The 18,743-nt window shown below is 37.8% G+C and overlaps 1 protein-coding gene, 1 long non-coding RNA gene and 1 pseudogene across 4 annotated transcripts; 1 reads left to right on the top strand and 2 right to left on the bottom strand.

Moving 5' to 3' along the window:
- Positions 1 to 1,167: 1,167 nt before the first annotated feature.
- LOC137718506 (uncharacterized) lies at positions 1,168 to 3,979 on the bottom strand. 2 transcript variants are annotated; one of them, XR_011065888.2, is made up of 3 exons: positions 2,545 to 3,979; positions 2,377 to 2,449; positions 1,168 to 1,663 (listed from the first exon to the last, which is right to left on the bottom strand). It is a non-coding gene; the product is annotated as an uncharacterized LOC137718506 (long non-coding RNA). The 2 variants fall into 2 exon arrangements; XR_011065887.2 differs by having other exon boundaries at positions 2,377 to 2,452; positions 2,545 to 3,967.
- Positions 3,980 to 7,688: 3,709 nt separating this feature from the next.
- Positions 7,689 to 14,928, top strand: LOC137718344 (beta-ketoacyl-[acyl-carrier-protein] synthase III, chloroplastic). Its single transcript, XM_068457872.2, has 10 exons — positions 7,689 to 8,075; positions 8,253 to 8,340; positions 9,366 to 9,693; positions 11,374 to 11,522; positions 12,071 to 12,207; positions 13,006 to 13,111; positions 13,197 to 13,315; positions 13,568 to 13,632; positions 13,724 to 13,946; positions 14,348 to 14,928. The coding sequence occupies exons 3-10, from the start codon at positions 9,497 to 9,499 to the stop codon at positions 14,567 to 14,569; spliced, it is 1,218 nt and encodes a 405-aa protein (XP_068313973.1). The 5' UTR covers positions 7,689 to 8,075; positions 8,253 to 8,340; positions 9,366 to 9,496; the 3' UTR covers positions 14,570 to 14,928.
- Positions 14,929 to 15,469: 541 nt separating this feature from the next.
- On the bottom strand, positions 15,470 to 18,119 carry LOC137718343 (putative xyloglucan galactosyltransferase GT19 pseudogene; annotated as a pseudogene). Its single transcript, XR_015965150.1, has 2 exons — positions 17,489 to 18,119; positions 15,470 to 16,787 (listed from the first exon to the last, which is right to left on the bottom strand). The product of XR_015965150.1 is annotated as a putative xyloglucan galactosyltransferase GT19 pseudogene (transcript).
- Positions 18,120 to 18,743: the final 624 nt, after the last annotated feature.

Below are 18,743 nucleotides of genomic sequence, written 5' to 3' on the forward strand. Positions count from 1 at the left end.
TCCTTATAAATATACCTAAAATGAGAAAACCTTCAATAAAGAAAATAGTGACACATAAGAAGCATATTTGAATTCATTAGTGTACCAAAAATACATTAAAATGAATTGATGTACCTAAATGTTTGTTCCAAAATATATTATAATGACTTGTGATACACTTAAATGTATGTATCAAAATGTATGTATTAAAATGTATTATATTGAAGTGATGTACCTAAATGTATTACCCAATGAAAATATCAAAAAATAATAAATGACTTTTTTTTTATCAAAATATATTATATAATTATAACAATATATAATGATGAATGAAATGAAAATTAAGATTAAATGAAGTTAATACCTTAATATTAGGAAGAAAAAGAGAAATAAAATAAGTCTTCTAAAAAAAGGGACATATTCTTTGCTTTGTTTGACTTTTACAATAGCACTTGACCATATGTTGATGATCCTTACGTATGTCAAATAATCCACATTAATTTTAATTAAGCTCTCTACCTCATGTTAGTGGTCTATGGACCCCTTCCCTTCATGTTTTTGTGTCCCACATTTTTTTTTTCCTCAATCGAGATATTTGAATCCATAAGATCATAACCAATTGCTGATCTGCATCAAATTTTGATGGATTGTTGTGATTCTGCTACATGATCGAGCAGAATACATGATCAATAGGGTATTCTTTTGCCTTGAAAATTTTGTGTTGCTATTGTTGATTTGAATAGCATATTGATAATTTAACAACTAATATATTATATTGTTGGTTCGACCGTCATGAATATATAATAAATCTTATCAGTGATCTGCAAAACCATATATATACCATCAATGCAAAAGAAATTATGACTAGAATGTTGTCTTGTTTGAAAGTGCTTTTAAAATAAATAAAAGCGTTTTTGGAATCAATCTTTAGTAAAAATGTAAATGAATTCTGAAAAAAAAACACTTGAAGCTTCTTACAAGAAGCACATAAGTAGAGCTTTTGGCAAGTCGCATTTTAAGCTTTTGGAACCCAAAAATATTTTCCTACGTCACGCAAAGACAACTTTGCATGACCTATGGAAGTTCTCCGTCGCGCAAACTCTTTTCTTTTTTTTCTTTTTTTTTGACAAAAATATTTTTGATTTAATTTTTAATAAATATTGTAATTCAATTCTAAACAATAAATAATAAACCAAGAAAAAGTATTTAATTATAAACTATATGAAAATGTACGTACAAGATGTCCGAACAAAAAAAGAAAAAACTACAATAAGTAGTCTTCTATGTTTGATACATCAGACTACTCGGTATCGGTTGGGCAAAGTGGCTGGGAGGTCGAAGGTGGAACAAGATTAGGTGCTGGCAGCTGGATTTGGAGACCGGACATCGCTAAGGCCTATACAATCATACTCATCTGGTCACCCTGGGCCCTTATCTGCTCGTTCTCGGCCTTTATCTACTCACTTTGGGCCCTTATTTGCTCGCTCTGGGCCTTTATCTACTCGTCCTGGGCTGCAAGTTGACCTTTTAGGGTTGTCACTTCCTCCTTCAGGGCATTGACATTTCATGTGGTCGATTTGGAAGAGGATGCACCCGTCTCACGGCTGGAGCAGTAAATGCTGATAATGCGGGAGGCGCATTGTTCACACTCCTACGATGAGTGATCAACTACGACATCTATACACTTTTTGAACCATAAAAATATAACATTAGAAACTAATCCTTTCTTGCATTTGAAACTAGAAGAAAAAAGCAGAGCAAACTGAACAAATAAACCGTGTGAAAAAAGTAAAGAAAACTTAACAAACATTAACAGAAGATTAAAAAGTGTAATGAATCCAAGGCAGCACGATTGATTAAAAAGAGTCAAACCTAAACCAAGAGACCTATCCTAATCTGTCAAACCCCCAACCCAACTTTCTATTTGTTAGTCTGTATGTACATTTTGTGTATGTGCATGTGTATGTGTGTGTTTGAGAGACAGAGGAGAGAGATGGTGGTGTTGCTTCCTGCAATTTAAAAATACAATATACACCAAAAAAGCCAGATATGTTTTGATAGTTTAAAATTTCTGAATGAAACTAACATACGTATTCTCCTCTGGGCAGGAATATGGGATTGAACAATCAAAGTTGCCACTTAGAAAAAACATATAGCACAGTAAAAATAAAGTAGAACCTACACACAATGGCCTTTGAAGTGCATATAAAATCTTCGTTTAATGATAATTTCCCAATCTACATATCTAGAAACTATCTAAACTTGATCTTTTATGTCGGCTCCCGCTAAAGCATTGCTTATCTGTTAATATATACGATATAATATGCCATATAGGGAATGCTCATCTGAGCCATATACCATGTGACCTCAGACATGGATGCTCCTATACAATTTTACCTTTGAATTAGAGATTCGTCTGTTGTACGCTTGTTTAATATTGAATTTGCATAAAATTAGCCTTTCAACATATCTGCTAAAACAAAACACAAACGAAAAGTAAATTGTAACTTGTTCTTAGAGTTTCTGACAAAACAAACTATAAAACAAAAGAATATAAGGTGATACCAGGCTTTCCAGATTTTAGCTTCTCTTTTCCATGACTCCATCCAAAACTGTACCTAATACATGGCGGCTAAGAAAAAGATAAGTTGATGTTTTCTGGTCGCTGAAGAGAAATCAAAACATTCAAGTTCCTTCTTCACCTCTTCAGAGAGATTGGCTAATCTAATAGACAAAACCAAGACTCTCATGACCACTGCTATATCAAACTATCTTCCTCAATTATATGAATTGTAGTTAAAACGAACGTAAAAATCCTCTTTAGAAGGTTATTGGAATTTCAAACATGCAGCGTGTTATGTATGAATCAGTTAACATAAAACCCAAACACGATAACAACAATAGTAACACAAATACAACGATTTAAATTCCCCAAAGCCATATGTATCTGCCTTTGGTTGTGGCTTTATTCATTCAAATTACCAAATTACACAATGCAGTTATCATAAACGGACATTTGGAAACGGGAAATATAACATGACACGAGATAAATTAGAACAAAACACAGCTCCTTTTATTTACTCATAATGTATGTATTGAATACTTCCCCTATACAGATCGGGAAAACGAATGTTGGTTATATGAAACACCCTAGATTAATGCTCACAAAATCTACAGCGCAAGCAAATAGAAGAACGTTCTTATCAATGTGCAACAACACTTGTATAAACTAATCTCCAAATACAAATACTAATACGATACAAGCATTGGGAAATTCCTACCAGTTATGAATTAAACTAACAAAAGCATGTCCTACATCGAAACACGAACAATAAATCCAACTAACGACTCAAACACTAATGTATAAGACTAGCTAGACTGATCAGAGATGTATTGTAGTTCATATCAATACGGAAATGATGCGGATGAACCCAACTTCGACACTTGATCCTAAATCCAACCCACAAAATCAATAGGAGACAAACAAAAACAAAGAATTGTATTCATTGTTCAAACTTGTTATCAAGTTATCTGTATCAAACTTGTTCGGACTCCACGATGGTTTTCAATAATGTACTCCTTAGAAGACTTTCATCATACAGGTGGTGGCCATGGGAACAAAGTCCCCTGAATCAATAATCTAACACCATTTTAGGAATACCCAGAAGCTAATTTGTTCAATTTCGTTACTCATGTTTTATGCGATAAATTAAATTCAGCAAACTAACAGCACAAAAGAAATTGAAAATAAAAGAACACGTCTAGATCTTGTAGAAGCAGAAATTCCAGGAGAGAATCGGGGTTGTGGGATTGGGACCTGGGTTCTTTGGGTCCTAGGAATTGGGATGTCGTCGAGGTCGGAGGATGGCTGGATGGGTTGTGTTGGTCACAGCGGCGGTGATGGGCTGGGTTCTCTGGGATGTCGTTAGAGTCGAGGGAGTTGAGGGAGTGACGGATGGTGGAGAGGTGGGAGTGAGTGAGGTAAGAGTCTGCGAAAGTGAGACTAGGGTACAAACTAACGGTTCAGATTGAATGATAAGTTATCACTCAATCTCGACGGTTGATTATAATTAGAAACGAATCGGTCTGAGACCCCGTTTTTCTAGGGTTTAGGAATTGGTCCATCCCGTAAATGACATGGGCTTGGCCCAACCCGCCCCGTTTATTTTCTAAAACATTTGGAACCGGCCCCTACCCGCCCCGACCCGCGATTCCTCTACCCGTTTGCCCACCCCTACATGTAATCATGCTTCATACTTGAGTTTGTAAAGATTTAAATTTGTATATTAACAAATATTTCTGGATTTAAAGATGGATTTTTTCTAATTTCTTCTATGGGAGCATGAAAATAGCAAAATAATTATAAAGGATAAAAAAAAAAACCTTATTTTCCTAAGCATCTTAATACTTAGGGGTGAAAAAAAAATCCCAAAAATCCTGAACCAAACCGAAAAAATACCGATCCCAAATCAAAAATGTCCCAAATCGATTTTCCCAAAATTTTCGGTATGCTACCCCGAAAAAATATCGAAATTTCGGTATGGGAATTGGGATTGTCTTCCCAATATTTCAGTATTCCCATACTGAATGGAAAATATATATTTTTAATTATATATATATATAGGAAGCCCTTAAGGGAAGGGTTCCCCATTTTTCAAAAAAAAAAAATAGAGACACCATATTGACCGTTAGATTTAGCTTTAATGAAATTTTATAGCCTCTAATTTAATCTTAACCACAAAATTTCATTAAAACCAAATCTAATGGTCAAGAGGGTGTTCCCATTTTTTTTTTTTTAAATGAAGATCTCTTCCTTTAAGGGGCCTGTACACACACACACACACACAGATAATGATATATATTATTTTTTAAATTATAGTTAGAGTTAATTTAAATCGTTGGATTGTTTCAAATTAATCCATGTCGTGTATTCCTTGTTAGGTTTTCTCCCCGTCGAGGACTCGAGTGTCATTTCAAACTTTCGATTTCATTTCTCCTCAGTCTCTCAGCTTAGCGCCTCAGCCACTGAGAGAGCCCCCTCCTCCTCCTCTCTGTCTCAAATCTAACTCCGGCCAGCCAGTCACCGGCCCACCATCACAGGGATCATCCATCGCTGTCTCTCTCCGACGGTGGACCCTTCCTTCATGACATAGAGCCACAACCACCACCGGTATCTCTCTCGCGATTCTCTCTCTCAGATTCAGACACAGGTAAATAAATATGGGAATTAATTTAGGGTTTGAAAATTAATTTAGGGTTTGTGAAATTTTATTTACTAATTCCAGATTAGGGTTTGTAATTTTAGGGTTTTTGAAATTTAATTTTCGAATTCTAGATGAGGGTTTGTAAATTTAGGGTTTGTTTGGTTTCACATATTCTATTTAATTGATCTAATGGTTCTTGGGTTTTTGCAGATTGGTGAAGGTCCCTCTTTTGCTTTGCTTTGCTTCTGCAGCTTTTGTGCTGGAGTTTTATTTACCAACAAGTAAATTTCTCAGATGAGTTTTATTTACCAAATGCTTGAAACCCCATGATTAGTTGGCAATGAAGAAATTGTTTACAACTGTTCTTTTAACTTAAGTTAGATGTCTGTTCTTTTAACCTAGTCGTAATATATTTTGTTCATTGCTTGGGATACAATAATCAGGAACTTATGGATTAGAACTGTTTGCGTGGGATAAAATAATCAGGAACTTATATATTCTATTCTTTTAACTTAAGTTCGATGTCTGTTTTTATTTAGAACTTATGGATTAGAACTGTTAGCGTGGGATAAAGTAATCATGAAACATTGACATAGGCATACAGATTAGAATTGTTTGTCTCCCACATTTGTGATACGAACAGGCTAGACTAGAAAAGAGTGACCTGAACTTTTAGAATGTTGCACAAGATGTTGGCGGAGTTGTCAAATACTGTATGGTTTGTACTTATTGGTCATTGTGAACCTTCTGTATTTAAGCCTCTTGAGTTATAAATGGTTGCTTGTCAACGAACGTTTAAAATTTGAAGTCTATAGGTCGATTGTGTTGGGGATGGAATAAGACTACACTAATACAATGAAGTTGTCATTCCTCTAGTAAGTGGCGCTTTGCTGCTTTCACAATCCTTACAAAGTTGCATTTCATGAGGCATATTGCATTCCAGAACAATTATTTTCTTTGATTGGGTCCTCTTGTATGTTATGTCAGTTCCTGTTTTCTTTGATTGGGTCCTCTAGTAAGTGGCGCTTTGCTGCTATTCTGCATCGCCGAAAAGCCCAAAAATATTTCGGGATTCCCGATTGTCCCAAAATTGACACACCCTAATAGAAATCAAGGCGTGCTGGCCGTCACCTTGTCACATCCCGGCCCGAGAGCCTGAGCATGACCACTTCTCGGCCCCGACTCCACTGTAGCACGATATTGTCCGCTTTGAGCCCCCAGCACACCCTCAAGGTTTTGTTTCTGGGAACTCACACGAAAACTTTCCAATGGGTCACCCATCATGGGATTGCTCTCGCGCGCTACTCGCTTAACTTCGGAGTTCCGATAAAACCCGAAGTCAGTGAGCTCCTAAAAGGCCTCGTGCTAGGTAGAGATAAGAATATACATATAAGGATCACTCCCCTGGGCGATGTGGGATGTCACAATCCACCCCCTTAGGAGCCCAACGTCCTTATCGGCACACCACGGCCAGGTTTAGGCTCTGATACCAAATTGTCACATCCCGACCCGGACGGGACCACTTCCTGGGCCCGACTCCACCGTAGCATGATATTGTCCGCTTTGAGCCGCCAGCACACCCTCACGGTTTTGTTTCTAGGAACTCACACGAGAACTTCCCAGTAGGTCACCCATCATGGGATTGCTCTCGCGCACTACTCGCTTAACTTCGGAGTTCCGATAGAACCCGAAGCCAGTGAGCTCCCAAAAGGTTTCGTGCTAGGTAGAGATGAGAATATATATATATATATATATATATATATATATATATATATATATATATATATATAAGGATCACTCTCCTGGGCGATGTAGGATGTCACAAAAATACCGAAACTATTTCGAGATTCCTGAAAATTGGGATTTCCGAAAATTTAGTTTGGGATCGGTCTTGAAATTGAGAATACCGAAAATTTTGGTTTGAGAATCGGGACTAAGGTTTTGGTTCGGTATCCCATACCGAACCACCCTATTAATACTTCAACAATTTCAGCTTTTATTGGTTTGCAATAACAAGTACTAAAACACAATCTATGAAAGGGGAAAAAGGAAGAAACTTTGGGGTTAATTTTCTGTTCCTACATTTTCTCACCAACCAAATACGACCTAAGAAGCAAGAAACGGGAACCCCATTAACCCAATCCAAGAAACTACTAATAAAGCTTTAAAAAGTCAATGAAAGAGAAAAGCATGGAACTTACAGATCTGAGCTGAAGAAGAAGAAGGGCATATCTCAGTTGCTATTGAACTGCTTGAAGTTTTGAAGAAAACCCAGATGGCTTTTGGCTTTTGCTGTAATAAAGTGTGGATTATACGGTTGGATCTAGAGGTGGCAAACGGGTATAAGAACCGCAGGTCGGAACGGGTAATTAAGGTTCGGGGTGGATCCGGGCCGATTTCAATTGTTTAATAAAGAAAACGCGACAAACCAGGCCGGGCCTTTGATATTTTAGGGGCGGACCAGGTCCAGATATATAGAAAAATGGGCCCGGACCGGCCCTTTTTAGACCAAATGGACAGACGAAATTGAAATGGAATCTAACATCCAATCTTCGCCGTTGATTTTACCCGATTCTACTCTCTCCCCTCTCTGATCGACTTCCACTCTTCTGAATCTGTCTTCTTCGGTTCTTCCGCTCTTCCGTCTTCGACTCTCTCCGTCTCTCGCCTTCACGCTCTGCTGTCTGTGACTCATGTCACTCAACTGTCTCTCCTCTCTGATCGAGTATTCTTCGATTCTTCTCCTCGACGACATCGGACATCCTACCCAGACTTAGAGAACCCAGGCACCCGCGGTCCCGCACCACCCATCTTCTCGATTCTCCTTCTCTCCTCCCCAACGACATCACCGCCGTCGCGACCACCAACACTCCATCGCCGCCGCCAGTTCAGGTGAATTCTTTACTGTTTGCTGAATTCTTCTATTTTTTGTGTTCTTTTTGTTCCGGATCTAACTAATTCTTTTTATTTAGTATGTATTTTGGGGAGGAATTGTTAAGTGTGTGAATTTTGGACCAATTTGGTAATTGTTTATCTAATTGGTGATCTGGGTTCTTCGGGATTTTTCAGTTGGCTCGGGCTTCCGCATTCTCCTTTCCTTTGGACTCGTATACGGAAGCATTATAAGCTCAACTGCTCAAGTATCTCCAGACTCCAAGTACCTCCTTTCCTTTTTTTTTATTTCAACTGATGCACTTTTTTATTTTATGAGATAAATTTGTTTTTTTTTTAATTACAAATTTGTATTGGGTTGGTTTAAATTTTTGTAGATTTTAATAGGTAATGTGGATTTTAATCGATATTGGTCAATTCGATTCCGAAAATTAATTTTTTGTATTCGTTTGATTCCAAAAATTATTAGAATTTGTGTATTTTCTTTGTATTCATGAAAGAGTAGTAATAATCGAATTAATGAATTTATTCGAGTATGATTCCTGGTTCAGATGTCTTCTGATTTAGGTGGTATGAGGCTATGAGCCATTGTTGAAACCCCAGCCAGTGTAATTACCATTGCTAAAGTAATTTGTGCAAAACTGGAACCCATTGTTTTCTATCAAATGCAAAAACTCAAGGGATGGAGTGGTGAAATTTAGACTTGAGTTGTGGATACATAATTAGTAATGTGGGTTCTTTTATAAGCAAATTAATCATCTGTGCAGCTGCTCTTTTTTTTTTTTTTTATCTTTTCTTCAATCTGTGCTGCTGTGCAGTTGCTGTAAAACATCAGTTTTTTTTTCTTCAATCTGTGCTGATGTGCAGTAGTTCCCTAGCCTTAGAGTTAATTGTATCTGTCATTTATAAATAGAACTATAACCAAAAAAAAAAAAAAAAAAAAGGACCCGTGGATCCGGCCCGAACCGGCCCGTTTCAACCGGGCCAGGTAAGGTCCGGTTCCTATGTTGAAAACTGTAATGCCAGGCCCGGCCCGTGCCCACCCCTAGTTGGATCCTTGAGGTTCTGAGTATAAATTCGTCCGCTAAACCTCTCTCTTCTCTCTTTAAGTTGGTTTACCTTCCACTTCGGTTCTGTCAAACTTTACAGGCTCCATTTTCTGCAATTCAGTCACTCAAGTTTGTAAAATCTTTCACTTTAGCATCTCAAAGATCCAATTCTCACAGTTAACTCCCCATATATTTATTTAGTTATTCCTCATCCTGATTTTTAGTTTTCTATTTTGTGTAGGTGACCCTCCGAAGTAAGAAGGGCCAGTCTTCTGATACCATTGTCTCTCATATATTAGCTGAATTCAATCTCTCTCCAGCCCTGCATATTTTTTTTGTGCATCTGAAATTTTGCTTTGTGGATTTAAATAAATGGCCACCAATGCATCTGGGTTCTTCACTGCTCCTACAGTTCCTAGCCAGAGGAGGAAGATTCAGCCTTCAATACGCATTTTTGGATCTGGGTTTCCTTTTCCTGAGGGAATCTCCAAGAGGGTATTCTGCTCCAGCACTTTTGAAGGCGCAGAGAAGCATGTTGGAGCTTCCACTTCTGAATCTCGATCACCCAAGTGAGTTCAATCTCCATTCTTTTATTCTTTTTAGTGATTTTGCCCCTCATTGTTTTGTATGTTGGATTTTGCATTTGATTTATTATCTTTGTTGGAAAGCTTCATGATTTGCATTTAGTCATAAAGTTCTTTAGTTTTCTGGTTTTACTTGTATATGCTAGATTTGTTTAGATAAGTAGGATTCAAGTTATGGTTGGCTATAGCATGCCAGTGCATAGCCATTTTCTGTGTGAAAGGGATGGGGAATAAATTCCCCTGTGTAAACTTGTGCTGCACAAAGTTTTTAAATTTTGGTTTGGATATATTATCACTAAGGATTTGGAATTGGATGATCTTATTCATCTCCATTGCAGTAGGATTTACAAGGCTTAAGCAACGAAGCCTGCTACAATCGATTCCAAAATCAAGCCGACTTTTTAGTAACTACAATCAATTTAAAGCTAAAATTTGGGGAAGTATACATATACATAGATGATTATGGCATAGTAAAGTAACTGTCTAACAAATCAATTTTAGGACTAACTAGAGGATGCAACTAAGTTAGAAGCGTTTTCATTGATGTAAGTCAGATTACAGGCATGAGCTTAGGTGAATCAGTATTTGGCAAAAATATTAGATTTCCTTTTGATGATACTTCTAGATTAGGTTTTGTATTGGTTTTTAAAGATTGCTTGTATGACTGTTCTTCCGATGGCTTCGCCATCTGTCTGCTCTTTGTCACATCTCGGCCTGGGGCGGATCACTTCCTGGGCTCGCTCCACCACCGTAGCACGATATTGTCCTAAGGGGGGTGGATTGTAACATCCCATATCGCCCAAGGAAGTGATCCTTAAATGTATATTCCCATCCCTACCTAGCACGAGGCCTTTTGGGAGCTCACTGGCTTCGGGTTTCGTAGGAACTCTGAAGTTAAGCGAGAAGGGGGCTAGAGCAATCCCATGATGGGTGACCCACTGGGAAGTTGCTCGTGAGTTCCCAAAAACAAAACCGTGAGGGAATGGTAAGCCCAAAGCGGATGGAGCGGGCTCAGGAAGTGATCCGCCTTGGGCCGGGATGTGACATCTCTCTCCCACTTAAAATAAGAGAATGTTTTGGATGATGGAAGGGAAATAAAGGCAATAATCATGAACAAAACTAAAATTTTATCTTATCAGTTTACCACTAACTTTTTCTTGCCGATTGTCGTCTGGTTATCTTATGAACCCCAGAAAAAAAATTAGTTTATCAAATGAAGGATTTATTTTTTTCCTTTTCTTGCATTTGGATTGTCTTTGCGCTTTGTAGCTATCTTCTTTAATGGCTTGGTAAAGGGTGCTAAATGTAGAACATGACCAAATTACCAAATTCCTTTATTGAATGCCTAGTGTGTTATTGAACTTTGTCCTGAATGAATTGGTTGTTTATTTCTGTTTTTGTAAAATCTAAAATTTAATTCCTACCAGTGGCCCATGGCTTTGGACGGATCTTTTAAAATTGTCTCCTGCATCTAATTCTAATTGTTCTTGGTTAAAGCTATCCCAAGTTGGACCGTGGCCACTGCTATGTGTTTTATGTAAGCAAAGTGCCTTTGCCCAGAGCCACAGTCAGTACTGGGATTGCATTTTAGTTAAATGGGGGGTATGAATACAAGCTGGTAAATGATAATCTGTCTGATCTTAAATAATTTCTATTTTATTTCAGGCTTGTCAGCAAAGGCTGCAAGTTAATTGGATGCGGCTCAGCAGTGCCCAGTCTTAAGATTTCAAATGACGATCTTTCGAAAGTAGTAGATACTAACGATGAATGGATATCTGTTCGCACTGGGATTCGTAATCGACGAGTTATTTCAGGTCACGTTATACTTTTCTGTGCATGATAATGTCATAAATTTGGTAAACAGTTTGAGGTGGCTTAGCCTGTGTTGAGCCTCTTTTTTTAAATTGCATGCTATGAGTTTAACTTAGGAAATTCAGCTTCATAGTCTCATACTTGTGGTGCATATGCACTGCATTACAAGAGGAAACAATCTGTTGGACCTCTCAGGTTGACGATTTGAATCTTGCCTAGGATGAGGTTCGTCAGATAGCGCCTTGCATGACCTTTCTGTCGCTATTGAACAAAATCTGTTACATAGTACTATGGCTTCACCATTCTATTTGGACAACTGAAACTATAAGCATATGGCGAGGTTTGAGCTGATTAATGCTGGTAGTGTAAGATGTGTAAGAGCCTAAGAAGGACTTTCCTATGTTGTACTGGATATTTGAATGCTTTTACCTTTTATCTGAATACTGATTTTAGTCAAATATGTGTCTCTTTTCTCGTCCTCATTTTTAGGTCTAGTGGATATTTTATGTTACCCATTCTATATAATGACATTCTTCTTGTAAAATTACAGGCAAAGAGAGCCTGACAACGTTAGCGGTCAAGGCAGCGCATAAAGCTCTTGAGATGGCACAGGTTGATGTTGATGATGTGGACCTGATCTTGGTGTGCACATCTACGCCTGATGATATCTTTGGCTGTGCCCCTAAGGTATGTAGATCATTGGGTGGTATGTGGAATAAGTCGTCAGGATTTAAAAAAAAAAAAGGGGATTGAGCTTCACAGAGGTGTGCATTATATGATTGTTTTGCCAATATTGATTCTTATTATATTTTATTGTCCATGTTTTTAGGGGCTTATAAATCTTTAGGTGATGAACAAAATTTCATCTATCTAGGTGTGTATTTATTTGTTATGTAGAAGAAAAATAAAAAGTAACAGATCGTTGCAAGTTTCATTAATTTATAAAGGGGTTCTATTTCAGACAGAAGTAGATTCTTGTATACTTGTGGGCATCTATGTCTGAGAACTTTAGAAGAGTTCCCATTAGCGCGATTCAACTGGACTGGACTGGAGTTTTGTACTAGATGTGACATGCTTTTTTTGGTTTGTTCAGTATTTGGTCGAACTACCGCTGGCTGACTTTTAAAAACTGTAGCTTTTGAAGGTCTCTTCTTTATATTCCTAGTAGGTTATTTTATTGATTAAGTTTGTTGTGCTTATATAGTTTTATGCTTTTTCCATGGCACAAACTTTGACCAACCACGTGAACTATACTGGACTATATTGATCACGATTCACACGTGATATAGAACGAACAACTGAGTGTTACTCTATTTTGCATGTTAGAAACCCCTGTGTAGTGCAAGTGGAGCTAAATATTGATGTTGTTGAGCTTTGCAATTTAATGAATGCTCGAGCAAAAATTCAAACTCTTAGTGCTTATGTTGTTTAATTAATACAATAAATGCTTACATTTTTTCAATTTGTATTATATTGTAATTTCAGGTTCAGAAAGCACTCGGCTGCGCAAGGAATCCTTTAGCGTATGATATTACAGCTGCGTGTAGTGGATTTATTTTGGGTCTAGTATCAGCGTATTGTCACATTAAGGGTAACGACTTGGTTTACTTTGCTCTAAGGATGCCCGCTGTTATTTCCCATGTTTAATTGATTAAACTATATCGTGCAAACTGCAGCTGGTGGATTTAAAAATGTTCTTGTTATTGGGGCTGATGCTCTTTCTCGGATTGTTGACTGGACCGATAGAGGAACGTGTATTCTCTTCGGGGATGCTGCTGGGGCTGTATTAATACAGGTGTGTTTACGTTGCATAATGAATTTTTGGCATATATCTAAGCACTGGTTTTCTATATAACGGCATCGAAGTCCCTCTCAGCTTCTAACTTTGGACTTTGCTTTATTTGGCGTTAATTTTCTTTCCATTTTTCAGAAACTCATACCATACTATCTTAATATTGTCATTTCCAGAATGGATCGAATAAATTATTAGCAAAGATTTCATTCTACACATTTCATTGCACTTAGCAGAAATTTCATAATTGTGTAGGCCTGCGATGGTGAGGATGACGGTTTGCTTTCTTTTGATGTGCATAGTGATGGTGAAGGATACAGGTTTGCGTTTTCTTGATTTCTATGTTTGTTTTATGCACCTTTTCAGCAAGTACAGTATTTTTCTGATACTGACCGATCACTCTCTTTGCAGACATCTAAATGCCGCCTTGAAAGAAAATGAAACAGACGATGAGTTGGGTTCTAATGGTTCAGTCCTAGGCTTCCCTCCAAGACAAGCTTCATATTCCTGCCTTCAAATGAATGGTAAAGAGGTCTTTCGCTTTGCTGTGCGTGTTGTGCCACAGTCAATTGAGTATTCCCTTGCAAAGGCTGGTCTCTCTGCATCTAGCATTGATTGGTTACTGCTCCATCAGGTATGACGAATGATATCTTTGGGAAAGTTTACCCCAGGTTTTATTGATTAAACGATTTCTCTGCTCTACCGTCAATTATAGCTACCGATTATCATTTAACTACAATTTCTTTCCCACATTACGTTTAATTTCAGAAAATATTTAGGCATGGAAAATAGACATACGGCAAGTAACTTCAGCCTAATAATTTTTTACTCCCAAAACTATACCAGCCTGTCATATATGTCCATTGAACTAAACTGGTACACTATTGAGAAATAATGCTTACATTTTCGTTTTCTTCGTAATGGGAAGTTTGAACGAATGTAGCACTTCAAGGGAGCTTCTTAATGACCTAAGGTTTTCCTTGCAAACAAGCGACGTAGTACATTTTGTTCTGATATGACAAATCAATAATGCAGGCAAACCAGAGGATCCTTGATGCGGTTTCTACTCGCTTGCAAATCCCATCAGAACAGGTGATTTCAAACTTGGCAAACTATGGCAACACGAGCGCTGGTTCCATACCGTTGGCATTGGACGAAGCTGTGAGAAGCGGGAAGGTGAAACCAGGCCATACTATTGCAGCTGCCGGTTTTGGAGCAGGTCTGACTTGGGCTTCTACCATTTTCAGATGGGGTTGAAACTCGAAACCTCACCACCTGCCAATACAGAACACGAACGTCGTCCTAGCCGTATGAAGCGCGGTTTAGCAATTCTTGCATCACGTTCCAAATGTATTAGGTATTGTTGCATCAAATCTCCATCAGCGCCCTTTCATTTGTTTTTCTTTAGTTTTTGGCACCCTCAATAAGATTGTATTGTTTTTCGTCGGTCCAATAATTTATTTGTTTTCTGTTTCTTGAGTCACAAACCAAGGCTAAAATAACAATTCTAATGCTGTAACGAAGACAGCTACTCTACGTCTCATGTTTGAATTGAGCATGTTTCAAAACTTTTGTTTTTGACAAACAATATGATAATAGCGTAATTTGAAGTTTAATCATCCAGGGGTCGGGATTTGAACTTGGAGACGGCGGAGCACGTTGCTCTAGTTGCTTTGGCCAAATCCAAATTTAGGAACATTTTTCTCAACATTTTGTTTGGATGAAGAAATTTAAGATTATTAAGAAAGTTTGAAATGACAAAATTTTATTTTTTAAAATTTGTGAATTTTCTTGTTTGATTGACTTAAAAAAATTATTGAATTTGAATTTGGAATTTTTTATTTTTAAACTCTCACTCATAGAAATTTAAAAAGGAACTTCTAACAAAAAGTTCACGGTACTGTTCATTTTAACGAAAAATCATATTTTTACACTAAAAAATTAATTTTGGTACTGTTCATTTGTTTTTTAATTCTAAATTTCTATGTTTATGAATCCAAATAAAGGAATTGATGCGTGTCAATTTATAAATTCTGACTTTTGACAAAATTTCGACTTTTTACAAAATTCTAAGTTTATTTTCTTCATCCAAACGTAGTGTTTTAACTTTAATTAAGTGGCATTGCACTTGCATAATAACTAAATATATGTACAACATAATCAATAATTACAATAACTTAAATGCCAAGAAAGGGAAAAAAAAAAATTAAAAAAGTAAAGTTCAAGTGGGTCATTGAGGGAAAACCCTAGGTTGAACTAGAACCCTAGATTTAATCTTGTTCAAAACACCATCAATTGCAAGATCAAAAGCATCCTTCTTAGCTCTCAATCCCATTGAGCTCCCATGCCTTCTATACATAACTCTTGGTATCATCTCCAACACCTTCTCCCTCATCCTCCTAACTCTAGCCCTAGGAATGCTCCTAAGCACATCCAAAACCCTAGTTTCCTTGAACACCACATCCTCCTTCGGTATAAACACCGAGAACTCTCCGTACTGATCATCCTGCAAGTGCCACCCGTACTACGCTTTGGCAGACTAGTCCTCAAAGAATACGGGGATGCAGTCAGCCACAATGCTATCGAATGTGGATCGCCTCGTCGGGGTGTCACCCGGAGGTTGTAGGCAGAAACTAGCCTGCAACATTGGCCTCATGAACCTAATTGGGTCATGCTCACATATCCCATGGGAGCAATCCAAAATGTCACACAGCTTTGTGTACTCAGCACCCCCACTTCTAAACCTCCCTAAATTGTTGTTTAACGTTGCATTATTTGCTTTGGTGTTGTTTTCGCACTCGTTCCTGATACTCCTCCTAATGTTCGGATTATTTCCGACACTGCCACCGCCGGTGGACATCATAAGCGTGGTGCGGTGGGACCGCCTAGCCTGTTGCAACCACGTCTCCAATAAGGACAAATTGGGCGAATGAAACGACGTTAGATAAGGCACATGATAAAATCCAGACCAACAAGGTCTCAACCTGCAAGTGCAGTGATGGCTATGGCTAATAGATGGAGGAAGAGGAAGAGAGAGTTGAGAGAATATACTATTAATTTTCAAACTAATATCATTACAACTAATTTGGACTGGCATATATCCACGTGCCAGTACACGTTTTCCACACTACATGTATGCCAACTAGACAGTTAACATACTAATCAAATGGACTCCCTTAAAGACCAAAGTTATCCCAATTGAGCCCAAATACAAAAGCCCCTTACAATTTGGCCCAAATTCCCTTACAATATCTTATTCCTTCGATCTAACAACTCCTGCACAATTCATAACACTAATTCATAACAGCACATCGTGCTCCAGCCATGGCCAGGCACACGCCTCCACTGTCAGAGCGGTGACATTAAAAAATTGCGGCAATTCTAGCAACGAAATCCCCCAAAACGGCGGATCGTTCCCCAACGGCTGGCAGAAATCCATAGCGGGTCGGGCCAAAACCAAGAAATGGTCTTGTGCCTAGGGGTGGTTCGGTATGGGATACCATACCGAAACTAGTATCCCGAATCCCAAACCAAAATTTTTCGGAACGGGAATTTGAAGACCAATCCCAAACCAAATTTTCGGGAATCCCAAATTTCGGGATTTTGGGACAAATCGGGAATCCCAAATTGAAATATGAAATTATGAATTGTTCTTTAAATATATAATTCAATAACACATTCATGAACTAGGAATTTCATTTCATTCACACTACCATTTAATTGAACACTGGCATGCCTGACTGTTTTTATCATAGTCAAAATTCAAATTAATAAAACCATTTTTGCAATATGTTGAGAGACAAAAGAATCAAGCCTTCTAAAATCATCAGCCATGGCAGCAGCAATAATAAAATCCACATGAATATCAAACAAAACATGAAAAATATGCAAGGTGTAGGGCATTCCAGGTTGCAGAGCATGAATTAGAAATTACTAGCATCAATTATAAAAGAATAATATATATATAATAATTAATATTATAAATTTTCGGTTCGGTATGGGATTCCCGAAATATCGAGAAGCCAATCCCGAATCCCATACCGAAATTTTGGGATCGGTTCGGGATAGCATCCCGAAAATTTCGGGAATTTCGGTTTGGGAAATTTTTGGTTTGGGATCGGGATTTTTTCGGTTCGGTTCGGGATTTTTGGGAATTTTTTCCACCCCTACTTGTGCCTATACCAGGAAACTAGGTTGTCTCAGGTCAAAAAATCGAACAAATTAAGGCCCTGCTTGGAGCTAGAATTGTAATTGGGGCCGTAGAGATAGCGGAAGGCGTCGATGCCAGCGTAGTAGGGGAGGTAGAGGCGTCAGCAAATTGGGGATCTGAGGCGAGATATGGTATTCGAGCATCCGACGATGGAAAATAAGCTCCAGCATTAACGGGTCGATTTGGTACCAGCTGTGAGAAAGATTATGGGTTCTGGCTGAGGCCATTGTTGGCCAAGTGAGGGCAGAAGTCATTGAACAGAGCGTAGTCGGAGCAATTGGAGAGGAGATCGAGGTTGAAGGATGGGGGGAGCTGTCAGATGTGGATCCAACGGCCGGTGCAGTCAGAGTCGAATTGAGGATGGTCGAGATTGTTTCCGAGGATTTGGGCGAAGCATAGTCGGATGGTTGTGGTGGTGGTGGTGGAGAGGAAGAAGAGGAGGAAAGAGGTGGAGATTAGTAAAGTGGACTTGGAGGCCATTGATGGGGAGAGAGAAAGATGGAGAGGATGGAGAAAAATGGGGTTGTGTTATGAGGATGTTAGAATTTTTTTAAGTTTTGAAATTGTGTTGAAGTTTTAGGTAATTTTTTGATTTGTTTTGTTTTGACACTAGTTTTATCTTTCCATTAGTTTTGTTTTTTGTTTTTTGTTTTGTTTGTTAAAACTGCATTTTTTTTTTTTTTTTTTTTTGGGGTTGGAAAATGGAAATCCAACAAAAAAATAGAACAAATTGATTTTTTTTTTTAAGAGGTGACTAATTGGTGGCAGTCCATTTTTTTAAAAGCCAGAAAAATTTACAGAAGTATTTTAGTTTTTTTCTGATTACCATCGTGCTATTCACTAATGCTATAAATTGAACACATAACGTAATGTATGGAATACGGCCATAAGAGGAATTCTCCTACCACTAGCCATCATGTGGCAGTTAAGATCAAATTGTTTTTAACAAGAGAAAAACATGTGTGGAGAGAGATGATGAAGTGGTTTTTATAAACTGCACTAGCATATGGGTACACACAAAGTGTGTAAGAAATTTTTTTATTTTTGTTTTTGAAATAGAAGGAGAGAGGAAGGGAGTGATAAAGAACGTGAGAGTGGAAAGTTATATATATATATATATATATATATATATATATATATATATATATATAATTAGATATATGTTAGGATTACATGTAGGTGAGGTTTTGAAAAAAAACAGCAAAATTTGGTTGTGTGAAA

Source organism: Pyrus communis, chromosome 8 (genome assembly GCF_041283825.1).
Source record: "Pyrus communis isolate YQ-2024b chromosome 8, ASM4128382v1, whole genome shotgun sequence".
NCBI lineage: Eukaryota > Viridiplantae > Streptophyta > Magnoliopsida > Rosales > Rosaceae > Pyrus > Pyrus communis.

What these genes read in the sequence shown, in the direction of transcription:
- LOC137718344 (XM_068457872.2), top strand. Translation starts at nt 9,497, where the DNA reads ATGGCCACCAATGCATCTGGGTTCTTCACTGCTCCTACAGTTCCTAGC. An exon ending in TCTTTGGCTGTGCCCCTAAG is followed by an intron (nt 12,208 to 13,005) that starts GTATGTAGATCA and finishes TTGTAATTTCAG; the next exon opens with GTTCAGAAAGCACTCGGCTG. An exon ending in AGTGATGGTGAAGGATACAG is followed by an intron (nt 13,633 to 13,723) that starts GTTTGCGTTTTC and finishes CTCTCTTTGCAG; the next exon opens with ACATCTAAATGCCGCCTTGA.